General features: G+C 37.7%; 2 protein-coding genes across 5 annotated transcripts; both read right to left on the reverse strand.

Annotated features, from left to right (window-relative positions):
- Positions 1 to 869: 869 nt before the first annotated feature.
- On the reverse strand, positions 870 to 6,982 carry snx12 (sorting nexin 12). Of its 3 annotated transcripts, XM_046410715.1 has the most exons (6): positions 6,607 to 6,982; positions 4,876 to 4,971; positions 4,374 to 4,498; positions 3,980 to 4,070; positions 3,428 to 3,438; positions 870 to 1,738 (listed from the first exon to the last, which is right to left on the reverse strand). In XM_046410715.1, exons 1-5 carry the CDS (start codon positions 6,763 to 6,765, stop codon positions 3,433 to 3,435), a joined length of 477 nt encoding a protein of 158 aa, XP_046266671.1. In that variant the 5' UTR covers positions 6,766 to 6,982; the 3' UTR covers positions 870 to 1,738; positions 3,428 to 3,432. The 3 variants fall into 3 exon arrangements, 2 of the variants coding, with proteins under 2 accessions (XP_046266671.1, XP_046266670.1); XM_046410714.1 differs by lacking the exons at positions 870 to 1,738; positions 3,428 to 3,438 and having other exon boundaries at positions 3,446 to 4,070; XR_006845223.1 differs by lacking the exons at positions 870 to 1,738; positions 3,428 to 3,438; positions 3,980 to 4,070 and adding an exon at positions 4,113 to 4,240 and having other exon boundaries at positions 4,286 to 4,498.
- Positions 6,983 to 7,113: 131 nt separating this feature from the next.
- On the reverse strand, positions 7,114 to 13,371 carry LOC124070632 (cytokine receptor common subunit gamma-like). 2 transcript variants are annotated; one of them, XM_046410711.1, is made up of 9 exons: positions 13,263 to 13,371; positions 12,953 to 13,113; positions 12,292 to 12,382; positions 11,275 to 11,447; positions 10,878 to 11,011; positions 10,574 to 10,739; positions 9,786 to 9,891; positions 9,332 to 9,392; positions 7,114 to 9,141 (listed from the first exon to the last, which is right to left on the reverse strand). In XM_046410711.1, the coding sequence occupies exons 2-9, from the start codon at positions 13,017 to 13,019 to the stop codon at positions 8,881 to 8,883; spliced, it is 1,059 nt and encodes a 352-aa protein (XP_046266667.1). In that variant the 5' UTR covers positions 13,020 to 13,113; positions 13,263 to 13,371; the 3' UTR covers positions 7,114 to 8,880. The 2 variants fall into 2 exon arrangements, with proteins under 2 accessions (XP_046266667.1, XP_046266668.1); XM_046410712.1 differs by having other exon boundaries at positions 12,953 to 13,126; positions 13,263 to 13,322.
- Positions 13,372 to 15,738: the final 2,367 nt, after the last annotated feature.

The raw sequence follows: 15,738 nt of genomic DNA on the forward strand, positions 1-15,738 counted from the left end.
TTGGGTTAAATCTTTTTGTTGACAAGATTAAGTATTGAGAATGTAATACATAAAACCGGTTTATGATGCCTATAAAGCTTAGTTCTTGATTGGTTGTTGCTTAAATTGAATGGGAATCACACAGAAAGGTGAAATGTCATGTCACACACTGTTCTGGTGATTAAAGCAGCTCAACACAAAGTAATAAGAACATTTTTTCAGGGATTGTACAAAAACGATCTTGCAGGGGGTCTTTTTAGCTGAAAGATCCCTCACACAAAATTGATACTTTAATTAACAGTTTGGTGATTCATCCGTTGCTTTTTTCCTAAATTAGTTATTTACTATGAAGTTCCAGAGAGTAGGGGAAGATGCGCTTAACTGCATTTTGGCTTGAAAACTGACTTAAATGAATAGCTGCTAATTAATCATATTAGCTGTAAATAGTTACATTTCATTTGTAGTATGGTTCATAAAAACACACCTTTTCATTTACAGGGACGTTGATATGATAAAGGTTAAACTGAGGTACATGCTGTGGACAGGAGAACATTAAAACTTTAATAATTGCTTTGCTAATCAGGCTGCAGGTAAAAAAGGAGTTCAATTATGTTTAAAGTATGGTAAAATCTTTACTTACATGTTGTGGCCTAAGAATTTTTCAAACTCTTTTAAAGTTTTCAGCCTCTTCGTGTTCTTCTTTCCATTTCACTGTTAAATTAGGTCACCCGCCAATCTGTGGCCATTCATCCGGGTCCCGTGACTCGCTCTGCTGTCTCACTGCTTCTCGGCGTGATGCAGTAATCACACATCAAGAGATGAGATTTAGTGATTTTGCTTCCATTTCTCCTCTTGACACAAAAATTGAAAAGAGACGTGCAGACATGAAACAGCAGGCAGCAGGAAATTTAATTGGTGGACAGAATTAACAAGGAAGTTCCTTGTCACCCATAGTGTAACTGCAATGATAACATGTATTATTACACTTCACAATAATATTGACAGAAAGAATTAGAACAGCTGAAAATAAGCGCCATATTTCAGATCAATAAACCAGATGCTGATTACGCCTTTAATTGATGAAACATTGTTCATATAATGAACCTCTTGTCACAGTGCTTAGATATGGTTATTTACCTAAACTTAACATTCCCAAAAGCTGATTTGACAACACAAAGCCAACGTGAGGGCACGATGATGCAAGTAAGACAGCAGAGTTAAAACAATTAATCAGGAATCAATCCCATCTGACAGCATGCCCAGGACATAAAACTAAGGGGGGGAAATAATTTGGGTGGAATGACACATCGCTGTAGTTTTTCATGATGCTACATGTTGCTTGACTTTGGGAAATTATCATCAAAATCACATCTCTGCTAGCAAAAGAAAACTAATCAAAGCAGGATATTACTCTCATTTTGAAGTTCATCAAATCAATGAAAAAGACATTCTGAAAACAGAATCATTGTAAAATAATACAAAATCTAGCTATGACAACATGGAAAGAAAGATAAATGGAACATATTTTCTTTTCTGCGGATTACTAAATCAAAATAATGTACATACAGTTTGTGGAATGACTGAATAAAGACACAACAGTGAACAATTCATCAATAGGATCTCTTATTTTGTCCAGGAGCAATAGTTGTGTTTTTCCTACACCGTTGATACTTGATCAGTTCTGACATTTCCACCAGCTTTTCAAATGACATGATGTAGAAATAAATGTACACGGGGCAGGTGCAGCAGTCTGTACTTTCTTTGCAATAAGAGAGAGAGAGAAAGAGACAGACATTAAACATGTGAAATAATAAAAGGACACGTTCAAGCTTTCAGTGGATCCGGTCTATGAATGCTGTGAAACTCTTTGAATAGAATCTTCTGATGCACTGAACAAAGTAACGTTCCAGTCTTAGGATATTATTCATGAAAATACCCTAACATGAAAAATTACTACTCTTAAACGATCAAATTCATGTTTCTGACATTTGCAGACTTTCTACATGTTGTAGATTTGTACTTGTTTTCTGTATCGGAAAACATGTACGCAGACAGAAAGAAAAATGTAACTTAAGCTACACACTCATTTACAAAAGCACCATACATACTTTATTCAAGTAATGTTAAATGCCGGGATACAACTGGACATACTGGCTTCTCTTTGTTGACATCAAATCTACTTTTAAATTTAGCCCAGTCGGGAGATGAAGTGCAGGACATTATACTCAGACCACATTAAATCGTTTTCTTAAACACACATTTGCCTCTATTAATGTATATAGATTGGTAACACTATCTGGACTGTAATGCAGCGGACTCCTATTCAGTCAGGCAGGTGGATAAAGGAAATGATGGCAGCTCCAATAAAGCTGGGTACATTACACATGACTGCATGCAGCTTTCATGAGATGGTATCAGAAGTGAACGGCCATTCCCCGAGCTGAGGGGTTACTGTGCATCATGACTTCACCAATAAGCATCATGCAGTGCAGATGTTTGCATCACCGTGTCATCTCAATCTCATAGTTTTTTGTTTTTGGATGCTATTCATGTGTTTTGCATATGACCAATATGCGGGAAGTGTAATGCAAATTTTTTGTATTACATTAAATTTCATTTCATTAGACATTAACTGTGTCTGATGAACTGTAGACACTCGTGGTAGACTCAGATGCAAGAGATAGGTGTGACGTAAAAATGCACAACGTATCATTTACTTAGTAACTGCTTTGTTTTTCCAGACACAGGCTTACGTTCCTTATGTCTGAAAAATAAAAAATGAATTTAGTGAAGTAAAAAGCTGAATCAACAGACTGAACACGACAGTGAGCAGAGTCATGTAGAATGAGTTGTCAGTGAGACTAACACACACATATGCTGTATATTGCAAAGAAAGCGTGCGAGTTTGCCATGCAGCCAGTGATTAGTGCGGCTCATAAGGACGAATTAGTTTGGAGAGAAATAGTTTGAGTCACTGATGAAAGACAGAACTTATTCCCACCAAACAATAGTTCACATAAGTCAAAACAAGAGTGGTGATTTGTGTTTCCACTGGTGGACAGAGAAACTTCTGCAAGCCCGTTTTTGAGAAGCAGCTTCTGAACTGCAACACGCTAATTACCAATTAAAAACTTTCAGCCGCAAATGAGATTTTGATGTTACTTTTTCTTTATGTGCAAAACAGACTTGCAGGATGTTCTTCCCTTTGTTACAGACCATGATCACTCCAACACTTTTTGGGGGATAATTGGTCATTTTAGGTGACAATCGGGGACTATGTGTGGCACATTTACAAGGTAAAGTGACAGATTGCAGTCAGATAATAATTCATATGTGGTATTTGCATTAAGTATTTGTGAACTATCGCCTTTGGTCTTTACGGTGCCCATGCAACCCCCTCTAACTTCCAGAAAGCTTGTGGTAACAGGATAAAATAAAGCAAACTTACTTCATTCATACCTAAAAAAAAAACACATAAAACAACAGAGAACAAAACATGATCAGTCATTTACAGGCTACATGTATTCCTGGTACACACTAGTGCCAACACACATATTTAGACATTATTCTACTTTATTCACATTATATTACAATCATAAATATATGACACTCGTCTGGGTAAGACTGAATGTATCGCACATTGTCTTTATCCCTGAAAATTGTGATTAAGAGCCTGATCTTCACGATACAATCACAATCACTGAGGGGTGCTTCCTTATTGTACAATTATAAAACAAATGCACAGGGGAGAGAGGAGTCAAAGAGTTGTTTGAAACATTACCGACATGTCCTGATGTATTGCAGAAGAACATACTCTAACTCCAAAATGAATGTGACTTTACAATGATATACACAGACTGAGAGAAAGAGAGAGGCAAATAAAGCAGAAAGACAGAAAGAGAGATTAAGAGAAGAAAAGAGTGAAGAGAAAGGCAAGAGACAGTCCAATCTATGCCCCAGAGATTAACCCACACCTCTGTCAATAACCCTAGTGTCGTACTTTTCCAGGAATGTAGTTACGGTCAATGCTTTCCTCTTGCAGAAACATATGAAGACAGCGCTCGTTCTGGGCCAGGGGGTGACCTGCAATTCTACAAAAACATACACATAGAAAAATTCATTCATTTGAAATGCTTTTCATGGAGGCTGGTGAAACGCAATTGTGGATTAGTTACTTGATGCACAGACACAGAACAGGTCAGCCGCATGTAGGGCCAGACATCTTTAGCAATGACAGATTCAACTGATTATGTATATTTCTGTTTGATATATATTATATATATATTTATGTATAATATATATTTATGTTTAATCCAACACATTTTGTGACAAGACATCTGACGGTTAAAGCACCTCTCTATCTTGAAACACAAAGGGCTGTTGAACTGACTGACCTGTTGATGAACTGCTCCAGGCCCAGTCGCCGCTCCTCAATGAAAGACTCTTCAAAAAGTCCCTCATCTCCACGGAATGGCAGCTGTCTCTTCAGGGCTTTGCCTGGCAGAGATGGTACTACAATCTAAAGGTGTCAGGGGTCAACACAAGCAATAGGAAAGATGAAAAATGTGAAATCCAAAATCCACAGCTGCTGTGCTGTAAAATACAGACATTTACATGAACAGATCTGAGCTCCAGCCAAGTAATACAATTAAAATGACAGTGCAGAGTCATGTAAACGGAACTATCACAGTTAATGGGGAGGACACCACAAAACATGCATTTTTATTTACTATATCAAGACAAAACGGCAAAAACCTAGTGTCATCTTACTGCTTACTCTATGAAGATCTCCTGTAACACCAACAACGCCACTTATCACATCATTGTAATTATTAGTTTGCATGCACCAGCCTACTTAAATTATTATCCTGAAGCATACAATTATGGCTCACTCACCTTACTGTCTCTTTCCAGCTCATTCTTTAACCATTCAAAGTCACTGTATCTTCTTCTCACACAGGAATCCTTCAGTTTGAAGATGGGAAGGTTTGTCTGCAAAGAAAAGAAGAAGGAAAAGAAAAAACAAAAACAACCACCTATTTAGATGTAATCATTTGCACCCAGCTACTGCTGGATAGTACGAGGAAAGTCTGTTGAGCAATTAACAACTGCTATGACTGAGCGCTTAAGAAGTTGTGGAATTACTTTAAGAGACAAAGGTGTTATGTAACAAAAACAAATATATCTTACCGGTCTATTTTCACTTAAGTGTTGGTATGAAAGCAAACAATTAGGTGAAGAAACTAGTTTGAGGCGAGAATGCGGTTCTTTCTTTCTATGTAAGCCTCTTCAGTTGTATGATTAATCGTTTAGTTTACAGGATGTCAGCAAATAGTAAAAAAAAATTGTAAACTGCCAGAGCCCAGTGTGTCACCTTTAGGCAGTCCACAGCCCAAATACAGCGATTTCAATCCTGTTTCACAGAACACTGTAAAGTTTGCCAATTGATTAAAAATAGGGAGATCTCGTATACATCTGATATGTGTTTCATTCATTAAGTATCTCCATGTTTCAGTGGAGAATGAAACCCGTTTTATGACTTTCCCATAATTCACTGCTGCTGACAGCCTGTATACAGTGGGTGGGATTTGCATTTACCTGGATATGCATTTAACAAAAACTCTTCAGTTATTTCCACAAATGACCCTAAATAAATAAATAAGCACACAAGAAAGTGAGCTGAAAAGACAGCACTTTGTTAATGTCATGACGGGCAAATTCCTAGGAATCACCACAGAAATGCGGATCTGCTGAGGTTAGTAGAAGTTGTGATTACGCAACTGTTGGCGTAAGCTTCCTGAAAATGTTGTCCTTAAACTTAGCTGTTAGCGATTTTTTTTAAGAACTCAAACGAGTTCAATGTTAACTGACAGTCTACAGAACGAAGGGGTTAAACGTAATAACATTACTCCTGACATTTCTCCTGTTTCCACACAACCAACAACAGCAGTCCCCATTCAACTGCGAAGCGTTAGCTTAAATATCAAGCAACAAGGTTGCTCGTTTATTTTATGTTAGTTCAGGCTGTCAACAAACGCACTTTGTGTTAACACATCCCAACAGGAAAACATTGTAACTGGTCGTTACTTTTTAGACAGGCAAAGTATAAGTTAAGTCATGCAGAGGTCAGCATCGATGTGTCTGGACTCCTTAATGTCCATGCTGTCGTAACATTTTATTCAGTTCCACTGGATTAAATGCGAATTAGCTAGCTACATAACAGTTAGCTTGGTTAAAAGGCATTTAACTGTAACGTTAACTCCACACGAAAGACGTGACTTTAAAGTGTAAATATGCTTTCACCAAGTACGGCGGAAGATGTCAGTATATACAAAAAATTTCTAACTAGCTTACATGCCAACCTTGTTCACTAACTATATCAAGCAACATCTGACAAAAAGCCCGTGTTGGGCCGCTGACAATCCCCGGTCCTTGATTTTTACCGTCGCGCCATCTTGAACTATTCCAAACGCCTAACGTCAACGTCACAGACCGGTCCCCGTGTTGACTAGACGCAGCGGCTAAACATGCTAGCTGGATAGCAACAACACTGTAATTATCAGTTAGCTTAGCAAATATAAGCTAATACTGCAACATTGTGTTTTGGCATGGATTTCGAGCACCTACCCGCATACGAACTTCGTAAGTTGTGTAACGGTTCCGTCCAACACCAACGATTTGTGGATCATAAACGTCTATTTCCAGAAAATTGCTGGGGGGGCCGTAAGCATCAGTCAGGTCCTGGGGCTTAGAATTCAACCGGCGAGTGTCGGCCACCTCTGACATTTTGTCGGGTTGTAATTTTTTGGACGACCAACGGCGAATTAGCGTCGAACCAACTAAATGCACCTTAAAATCTTAAAACTCATCTGAAGACATCAACTGACTGCGATAGCTGAGCGGTTCAGCTAAGGAAGTAGCTGACTTGAATCTTTCTGGTCTTGCGGGGGCCAGCCGCCCTGCGCCCTACCCTTCTTGAATCTGGAAAATGCGTTGACTCAGTTCCGTAGTGTGCGTGGGACACACTGTACTCCCTCTAATGGACAGTGAGGTAACTGGACCGGGCAGATTGAACTGGGTTACCCAAATATTAACCATTAAAGTTGTATAATTAATGTGAGAGAGATATTGACGTACATATACCCGTGTATTTATTGAGCAAAAACACAACAAGGATTACACAAAGCTGATTTGCGAGATGTTGGACAGAAGAAACAACAAAATGGTGTACAAAAACAAAAACGTCAAAACAAAATTTTAAAAAAGTATATTCAAAGATATTAAGATGGGTATTATTATTAAAACATAGGAGTATACATAACCTGCACACACACAAAAAAAGAAAAAATATGAGGCTTGAATGTTTATAATGGTATCAATTAGGTCAGTCATCTAGGCATGTAATGTAATGTTGCGGCGTCACTTTCTAACGAGGCAACTTTTATTACAGGGATAATTAGTAGTCGATAAGTACTGACTTCACTAATGGAAAATAAATAATTTTCTTATGTTTGTTGCAGTTATAAATGCTAGCGTATAACTGCTAAAGGAAAAAAATATAGCAAGTTAAAAATGTCGAAATTTGGCTGATGATTTATTGTGATTTATTTTTTAACCATTAATCATATTTATATCCATTAGTAAATTGCCTTTAACCATTAATGAATAGTTAAGTTACAGCTTATGAACCCCAAAACGTGCCTGTTAGGAAAGTGGTACCTAAATTGGTCATTTGAGTGGCTGAAGGAACAATGATTGCTGTCCTCTTGGCCATTATAAATTGTGTTTTTTGTCAGTAGTTTACACTAAATATCAACTGTCATACATAAAATACTTTTTATATAATATAAAATACTTCATTACCAATAAGGTATTTGGCCCAGTTGGGATATTATCTCAGTGTCAGTTATCAATTGAACAATTGAATACAGAATATTACTACATGGGCTCAAGAACACTTCGAAAATGTAACGTGTAAACACAAAGGGAACATGTAAAACTGCTGCTGGTAAACGCAAATGATCACATTCTGTTTTTATTTATAATAGATAGATACTTTATCGATCCCGTGGGAAATTCAATACATTTAACACAACGTCCCAACTTTTTTGGAAAGTTTAGTTGTATAAAAGGTTAAAAATATGACTTTATCAATAACATACTGCCACGCTTTGTTAAGGTAGAATAATAAAACACCCAAGAAAAATACACGGCTGAAGAAAAAAATGAAAAAGATGAATTGATTTGATCATACTCTAAGTGTGCTCTAAGTCCTGCTTTGATGATAAAGATTTTCATTTAGTTGCTTTAGTGTGGCTTTTTATCATGAACGCAGCTATTCTCCTGATGTTGCATTCCCTTGTATCAACACAATGAGGCTGGGTGTGGGATTGATCATAGATTTTAAGAATCTTTGCATATTATATTCCCCAAGTCCTCTTGTATATTCATATATGTACTTTTCATAATTAAATACATCATAAGTAAGCCAGCAAAACAGCAGAGCTCGATACAGGTGATTTAAATATGCCTCACAATACTAAATCCATACTTTCACTTGGTACAAACTGGACACAGTGATGAAGCTTGGTCGTGTCAAATATTTGTCTTCTCATAATTAAACTTCATGCTTGTGGAATAACAGCTTTGTGCTGACTTTTTTGTTTAAACTGTGAACCAGGGAAACCAATGAGAGGAAGTGGATGTGACAAGTGGGGGGAACTTTGGTTCTGTGTTCCCCTGTTGTTGAGAAACAGTAACACTACTGATTAAAGAGAAAACTCTGTGGTACAGTTAATATTGACCATACACTACTATCCATTTTCTTATCTTTGCAGACGGGCAGGAGATGTGTCATTATATGAGCATATGAATTATAGTATTTTATGAAACCCAAGCCTCCTAAGCAGAAACCTGGTCCTTCTGCCCAGATGACACAAGAACTGCAGAAGTGGAAGAGGAGCAGGGGGTGGACAGGTCTGACTCGTCCACAGTGATGAGGACAGAACAGTCGGTTTGGTCAGTGGTGATGGAGGAGGTTGAGCTGTCAGAGCTCTCGCTATCGGACTGGGAGACGTGGCAGTACTCACGGACAGGACAGGCACGATCATTGTAGTTGGGGTTAAAACTCTCTTTCAGGCCTTTGGAGAGTTGAAGCCAATCCTTTAAAAAAAAATGCATGACCTCACTTGATTCTGTCAATCACTATGCCACCAGATGGGATTTTCATCAGTTCAATATGGACATTCTGGCAGCAGTGAGTCAAGACTGCAATGTCTCATCAGCTATTGAACAGATGTCCCCATTCAGAATGAATCGTAATAACTTTGGTGAACCTCTGGATGCTACTTACCTGCATGTTGTGAGAAATGAGGGATGGCTTGGGAACCACAGGCATGAGGATGATTCTGACTCTGTACGGGAGGTAGGGAAGCGAGGTGAGGTTTATAGAGATATAGAGTAGATATCAATGTCATATAATGATAATATAATCTCAAAATTCTAATTTTGTGTGATTAAGTTTAAGACAAAATACCGATGTAGCTGTCAAATTCAAAATACATTAAAAATGTGACTTTTATTCCCACCATCACTGGCATTCTTTTTTTCCTTAACTGACTGATATTTTTACAGCACAATGCTAACTGATAACAGCTTGTATAAGTTAAGATTGTTGATGCTAGCAATATCAATGAAAAACTAAGAAAATTCGTGCATATTGTTCTGTGGCCACATTATGACCTGATAACTTTACACATGATTTATACATGACTTAAGGGTTAGGGTTACCCAAAACCCAAACCCACCTTTCATGGTGCAGCAAAATCATGACCAGTAGGATGAAGGTCAGAGTGCCCAACAGAAAGAATACTGGGGTCCACACAAACATTAGTTCATTCTTTTGATTTGGGTCTGTCAGGTGGGGAGGGAGAGAGAGAGAGAGAGATTGGAGTGGATTGGAGTAATTATTTCATAATCTTGTACATTTATGCATATACTTTAAACCTTCTTTGTTGTTTAATCATGTATACTTTGGTGAAAATGTCACAGAAATTCATAGGACACATTAAATTTGCTCATTCAAGTACAGGTTTAAAGGAAAAGAAGACTTTTACTGCCCAACTGCCAGTACTGGCTATCATATCCATCGTGTTGAAATTCATAAAAAGCCTGTAATTCTTCAATCTGTTTCACATCAGAAATGGGTCAGATTTTAGTCTCATTTAAGTATTTTTCAGCTGGTAATTATTATTAAACTGTAAACAGGTCAGGTCATCTGCAGTGAGAATATTGAGGAACTGTTGCGAGTTGTTTGATGGGTAACATAAAAGGCCACTTATGCCATCAGCCTGGAGACAGGATTAGCTACATATATTACATTATGTCAAGCCATACTGACATAATTATTATTATTATTGTAGTGTTTTGTAAATTGCCCACATACAGTCTAGGTTCTGTGCCTGAGGCTTGTAAGACTGCAATTTCTATTGGTTTCCTCTAGCCAGAAGAAATCAGTGATTATTTTGTTCTACCGTAAGTTAACAGCTACCGTAAGTTAACAGCCTTTTTCAAAGCAAACATTTTGCAATTTTACCTGTGCTGTTGTTGGATCCCCAGACCACAGGCTCACTCCAGTCACTCCAGTACAAAGACTCTGCACAAGTGCTCCCCAGTTTGCTCCGAACCTGCAGCTCATACACTGAATTTTTGGAGGGCATGTTGATGCAGTAACTCTGCAGCCCAATACTGACTAGTGAAACCTGTGGACAATAAAATGGAGTTAAGAAAGGAGATGGGCAATGAAGAAGGACATAAATGATAGTGAAACAGAAAGAAAAAGGGGGATTATAGATTGAACTATCTCTCTCTTTTTTGTTTGCTTTCATTTAAGTGCTTACATCCCACTCCTTGTTATTGATCCTGCAGCGGATTTCACTCTCCACACAGTTTGAAGAAGTCTGGTTCCAGTAAAACCTCAGGTTTGAGTCGGATCCCATCTGGACAGTCAGGTTGGTTGGTGGATATAACTTGACTGGTGATGATAGAGACCATTTAGTGATATAGAACATAAAATGTGATGAAAAGGTAATAAGGCAGACATGCCATTATATTTCTATGATTTTTACAGTCCATTTTTGTGAAAATACTAGCATTTTGCCTTTCCTGGAAAAGGTTACAGATTTAAGCTAAAGTTGTACTGTACTTTGCTAGTAGGAGTTCTCTCCTTCCTTAATTGGTTTGCTATTTTGAATAGTACCGCCCAGTGTTGTGTTGCACTCCGGTAAATAAACGTACCTTTCTGTTTAAGCTCAAGCTTACGCTCAAAAGTGTCCTCGCCGTGCACCAGTTTGGTGTAAAATGTCTGGAACCTGTTGAGTTTCTTCTCATAGGGGTGGTTGCATCCAATTTTTGTGTTGTTCTCTGACAGATAGGTGGTGCACTCACTGATGTTTTTGTCATGGTGGAACCTGTATACAGATCGATATTTAGTCATTCACACACAAGCAATAGTACGCATATAAACTGTAAACAGGTCAGGTCATCTGCAGTGAGAATATTGGGGAACTATTGCGAGTTGTTTGATGGGTAACATAAAAGGCCACTTATGCCATCAGCCTGGAGACAGGATTAGCTACATATATTACATTATGTCAAGCCATACTTTTTGTGGTGAGGTTTCCCCTGAATTTTCTCTTTAAATACAATGGCCTGTATTTATCAAAGTTCTCAAAGTTACACCAGAGTTAATGCTGCTTTGTCAATGTGGCTAATAAGAAACACTTAAGTAAATTATTCCTCTATCAAGAAATCATACGATCAGTCGCATATATGCTGAGGAGGAATAGCCAATCAGAGACCAGGAGTTACCCTTCACCTAATTCACATTCTTTCTTTTAAAAATGTACATTTTACTTGGTGATGTGCTATTCTGCAAAAAGCATGTGTTTTCAATTTTTTAAAATGTCATATTATGTGTGAAATATCCACCATTATTGTCTCCATTAGCAAATAACATGTACAATTAGTCACCAACTTAAAACTAAACTCTGGAGTGCTTTTAAATTTAAGATGGTTTTAGATCATAAGAAATGTCTTCAATTGTTGAAACTCTACATTGTTAAATTTGAGAATGAGAATAAGAATGAATGATTTTGACTTAAATCCAAAGTTTTACCAATTTTACCAATTTGACTATTTTACTATTTCACTATACCACCATTTTACTTTAGTATTTTGATCAATTCAGATGACATCACAGAAAGTATTTTATGGTTCAAGTTTGTTAGGGTGTTACAGTCGGCAATTACTAACCAGCCGTAAAAGGTGTAGTTGACATCTGGAGTCCCCTGCTTGTTCCAATAACACTGAACATAATTCAGATGCACCACAAGACAGTCCACATCTGTCAGAAACACGAGAGGGTCGAGACCAACAGTTTCATTAAGAAAATAAAACAAAAATGATTAGGGCGACACAAGTGACACAAGCACACATACACAAACACAGGCGTGCGCAATAAGGAAATGAGAGCACCATGTCATCAAAGAGAATTTACAGAAAATGACTGAAACCAACGGTTTCATCAAGTTCAATAATACAAGTGTTTAATTTGTCATAATTACATCCTGATCATATTTCAAAACCGATCTGTTCACCCCTTCTAATCTTGGTTTTACTTTTAGGAAAGTTATCAAAAATATAGTTAAAATAACTCATACCTTATCTACGTTGTAAATATTGTAAATTATTTATGAATTGTTAACTAATAATTAGCATGATAAAAATGACTGAACAGTCAGTCAGTTTCACATTATGATAGTCAAATGTAAAACAATGTTTAAAAAAAAAAGAAGCCAAAAACCCCCTAAGCACATTGAATAACTGCTCAGTCACACCCAAATAGGTTAAAAGTTATCACTACTGTCGTAGTTTGCCTATAATTTAAAAATTTAAAAAACTTAAAGGTTCTTACCAGGCGGCTCTTTGGCTAACACATGGCCTGCCAGACAGAGAAGCAAAAGCAGCCTAGTCGCCATCATGGAACACAGAAACAGGATGCTTTAAGCTCAGGCACTGGTCTACTTCTACATCTACATTTCCGTGTTTGCTGCTTGACTGCTGTGGCTTTGCTTCCTGTCAACAAAAGCTGCCAAGATATTAGAATGTAAATTGACATAACATGCCTGCAGTTAAGTCTTATGATGTATTTATGTATATAAAGTCAAATAACACATAATTTGAAAAACATTTTTAATCTGCCCCTTTTTACGGAACATACCCACCACTTAAACGGCAACCAGACAAGACAAGAGCTGTGGAGGTGAAAGTGTAGGAAGGGGTAGACAGATACTGCGGTGGAGGCAGAAATATCAGAAGCAGATATCTCAAAAACCTGGAGGACGTCACTGAATACTGGCACAGAGGTTGGCAAGCAATTACTGGCATTCAGAAGTGTGAAACTGTGGCAAATGTTTTATAAACTGAAACTTCAAACCTTTATTGTCAGTATATGTTTACATAGACCAAAATTCTACACAGAGAAAGTTCCAGAAAGCCACAGAGAAGAATCAACTTTATTAGCAGTATATATATTTTTACATACACATACTGAATTTGTCTACTGCATTTGACCCATCCTTAGTTGAACACACACATGCAACACCCGGCAAATTACATGCAGTGAAACACACACAGGAGCAGTGGGCAGCATCAAGCACCCGGGGAGCATATTGGGGGGTGAAGTGCCTTGCTCAAGGGCACATCAGCCAGCTAATGAAGGCGAGGGGAGCATTTTTTCACATTAATCACTCCACCACACCCAAATTTTTCCTGCCCGTCCGGTGGGGGAATCAAACCGGTGACCCTCCGATCACAAGCCGTTACTCCAACCTCTAGGCCACGGCTACCCCTTTCCCCAGAGTCTCATTATAAAGTTGAGATAGTCAGTCGCTTTACCGTGAAACAGAACTGTTATCGGACACTGACATTAATTCTCTTAAAGTTCCGTTTGCAGAACAGATTATATCAGGTCAATTTCCACAACACTTCTGGGAGCAGCTGTAGCCTAGAGGTTGTGATCGGAGGGTCACCGGACAGGCGGGAAAAATTTGGGCGTGGTGAAGTGATTAATGCGGAAAAAAAAATGTCCCCACCCCTCCATTAGCCGGCTGATGTGCCCTTGAGCAAGGCACTTGCTCCCCAGGTGCTTGATGCTTCCCACTGCTCCTGTGTGTGTTTCACTGCACGTAATTTGCCGGGTGTTGCATGTGTGTGTTCAACTAAAGATGGGTCAAATGCAGAAGCTGAATTCAGTGTGTGTATGTAAAAATATATATACTGTCAATAAAGCTGATTCTTCTTCTTCTTCTTCAATTCTTCTCTGTATTTAACCCATCACTGATTGAACATACACATGCAACATGCAATTGAACCGGTGACCCTTTGGTCATAAGTTACTTCTCCAAACTCTAGGCATCAAAACTGGATAAAATCCAGTCCAGACATCTTCTTCCCTCTTCTCAGTATCAAAACTCTCATTTAGCCCCAACAATGGCCTGTCAACAGATACATTGCATGAAGTGGTGTTACTTTATTCACCATGAAAAGATGTAAGCCATACTGTCATAAGTTCCAGACCCCTGGAGCATTTTAAGAACAAAATAATTTCTAGAAATGAATGATGATGTTGTTGTTTCAAAGTAACTGCTGTGTATATTCTGTTTAGTTTTCTTTTGGTCATTTGGACAAGTGTGTTAGGTGTATGTTGTTTACAACAGAATATGATCAAATCAAAATGTGCACAAAAAAGTTTCAAACGGAACTAAAATTGGATGGACAGTATGTCTGTGCAGCACCATTTCCTTTCAACAAGAACAGAAGAGAAGAAAATCTAATGCCTTGTGCTTCACTGAGGGATCATGTGACATCAGATGTGCTGCTCTGAAGTTGAATTTTGTGGGTTTTGTTTCCTTTCAGAGGAAACGGCACATAAAAATGATGATTGAAAGATTTTCCTACATCTAAAGTCTACATCTAAAGTATGTATAACAACACACAGGAAACTGCTTAAAACTCCTTTATTTATAATTAATCTGGTTTATAATGTGTCCCGGGACACACACACAAATTAAAATTTAATCAGAAACAAACATCTGACCTCCAAGTTTCTGAAAAAATTTTAAGTCGCCATTTGATATCTGACACATCAGTTGACTATGGCAGCTCATTTCCAGTCAATCAGATGTGGGTTTTTTTTGTTTACGTGTTTGAAAATTGCTGTTCCTGTTTCTTGTTTAAAATGCAGTGCTACTTTTGATTCTATCAGAAATCAGAACTGTTCAGAGATATAGAGGTGCAACAATAATACTTTTACATTTGTACACAAATCCAGAGCACAACCACTAGAGCTGCAAGGATTAATGAATTTATTGATTAGCCGATCCATGAAAAACTTCTGATAATCAATTAACCATTTCAGTCATTTTTCCAGCAATAAAAAAAAAAAAAAAAAAAAAAAAATCAAACATTTGCTGGTTTCAGCTTCTTACATGTAAAGATTTGATGCTTTACTTTGTAATTTACTGTAGTAAATGAAGGAGTTTTGGACTGCTGGTTGGACAAAAGAAACAAGCTGCAGAAATAATTTTGGGCTCTGGGAAACTGATGAGAACATTTTCTAATGACATTTTATGGACTAAATGATAAATCAGTTAATGGGGACTATAATCAGCAGATTAATCAAGACTGAACTGTATCATC

The sequence above is a fragment of the Scatophagus argus genome, chromosome 14, assembly GCF_020382885.2.
Source record: "Scatophagus argus isolate fScaArg1 chromosome 14, fScaArg1.pri, whole genome shotgun sequence".
In the NCBI taxonomy this organism is placed as follows: domain Eukaryota; kingdom Metazoa; phylum Chordata; class Actinopteri; family Scatophagidae; genus Scatophagus; species Scatophagus argus.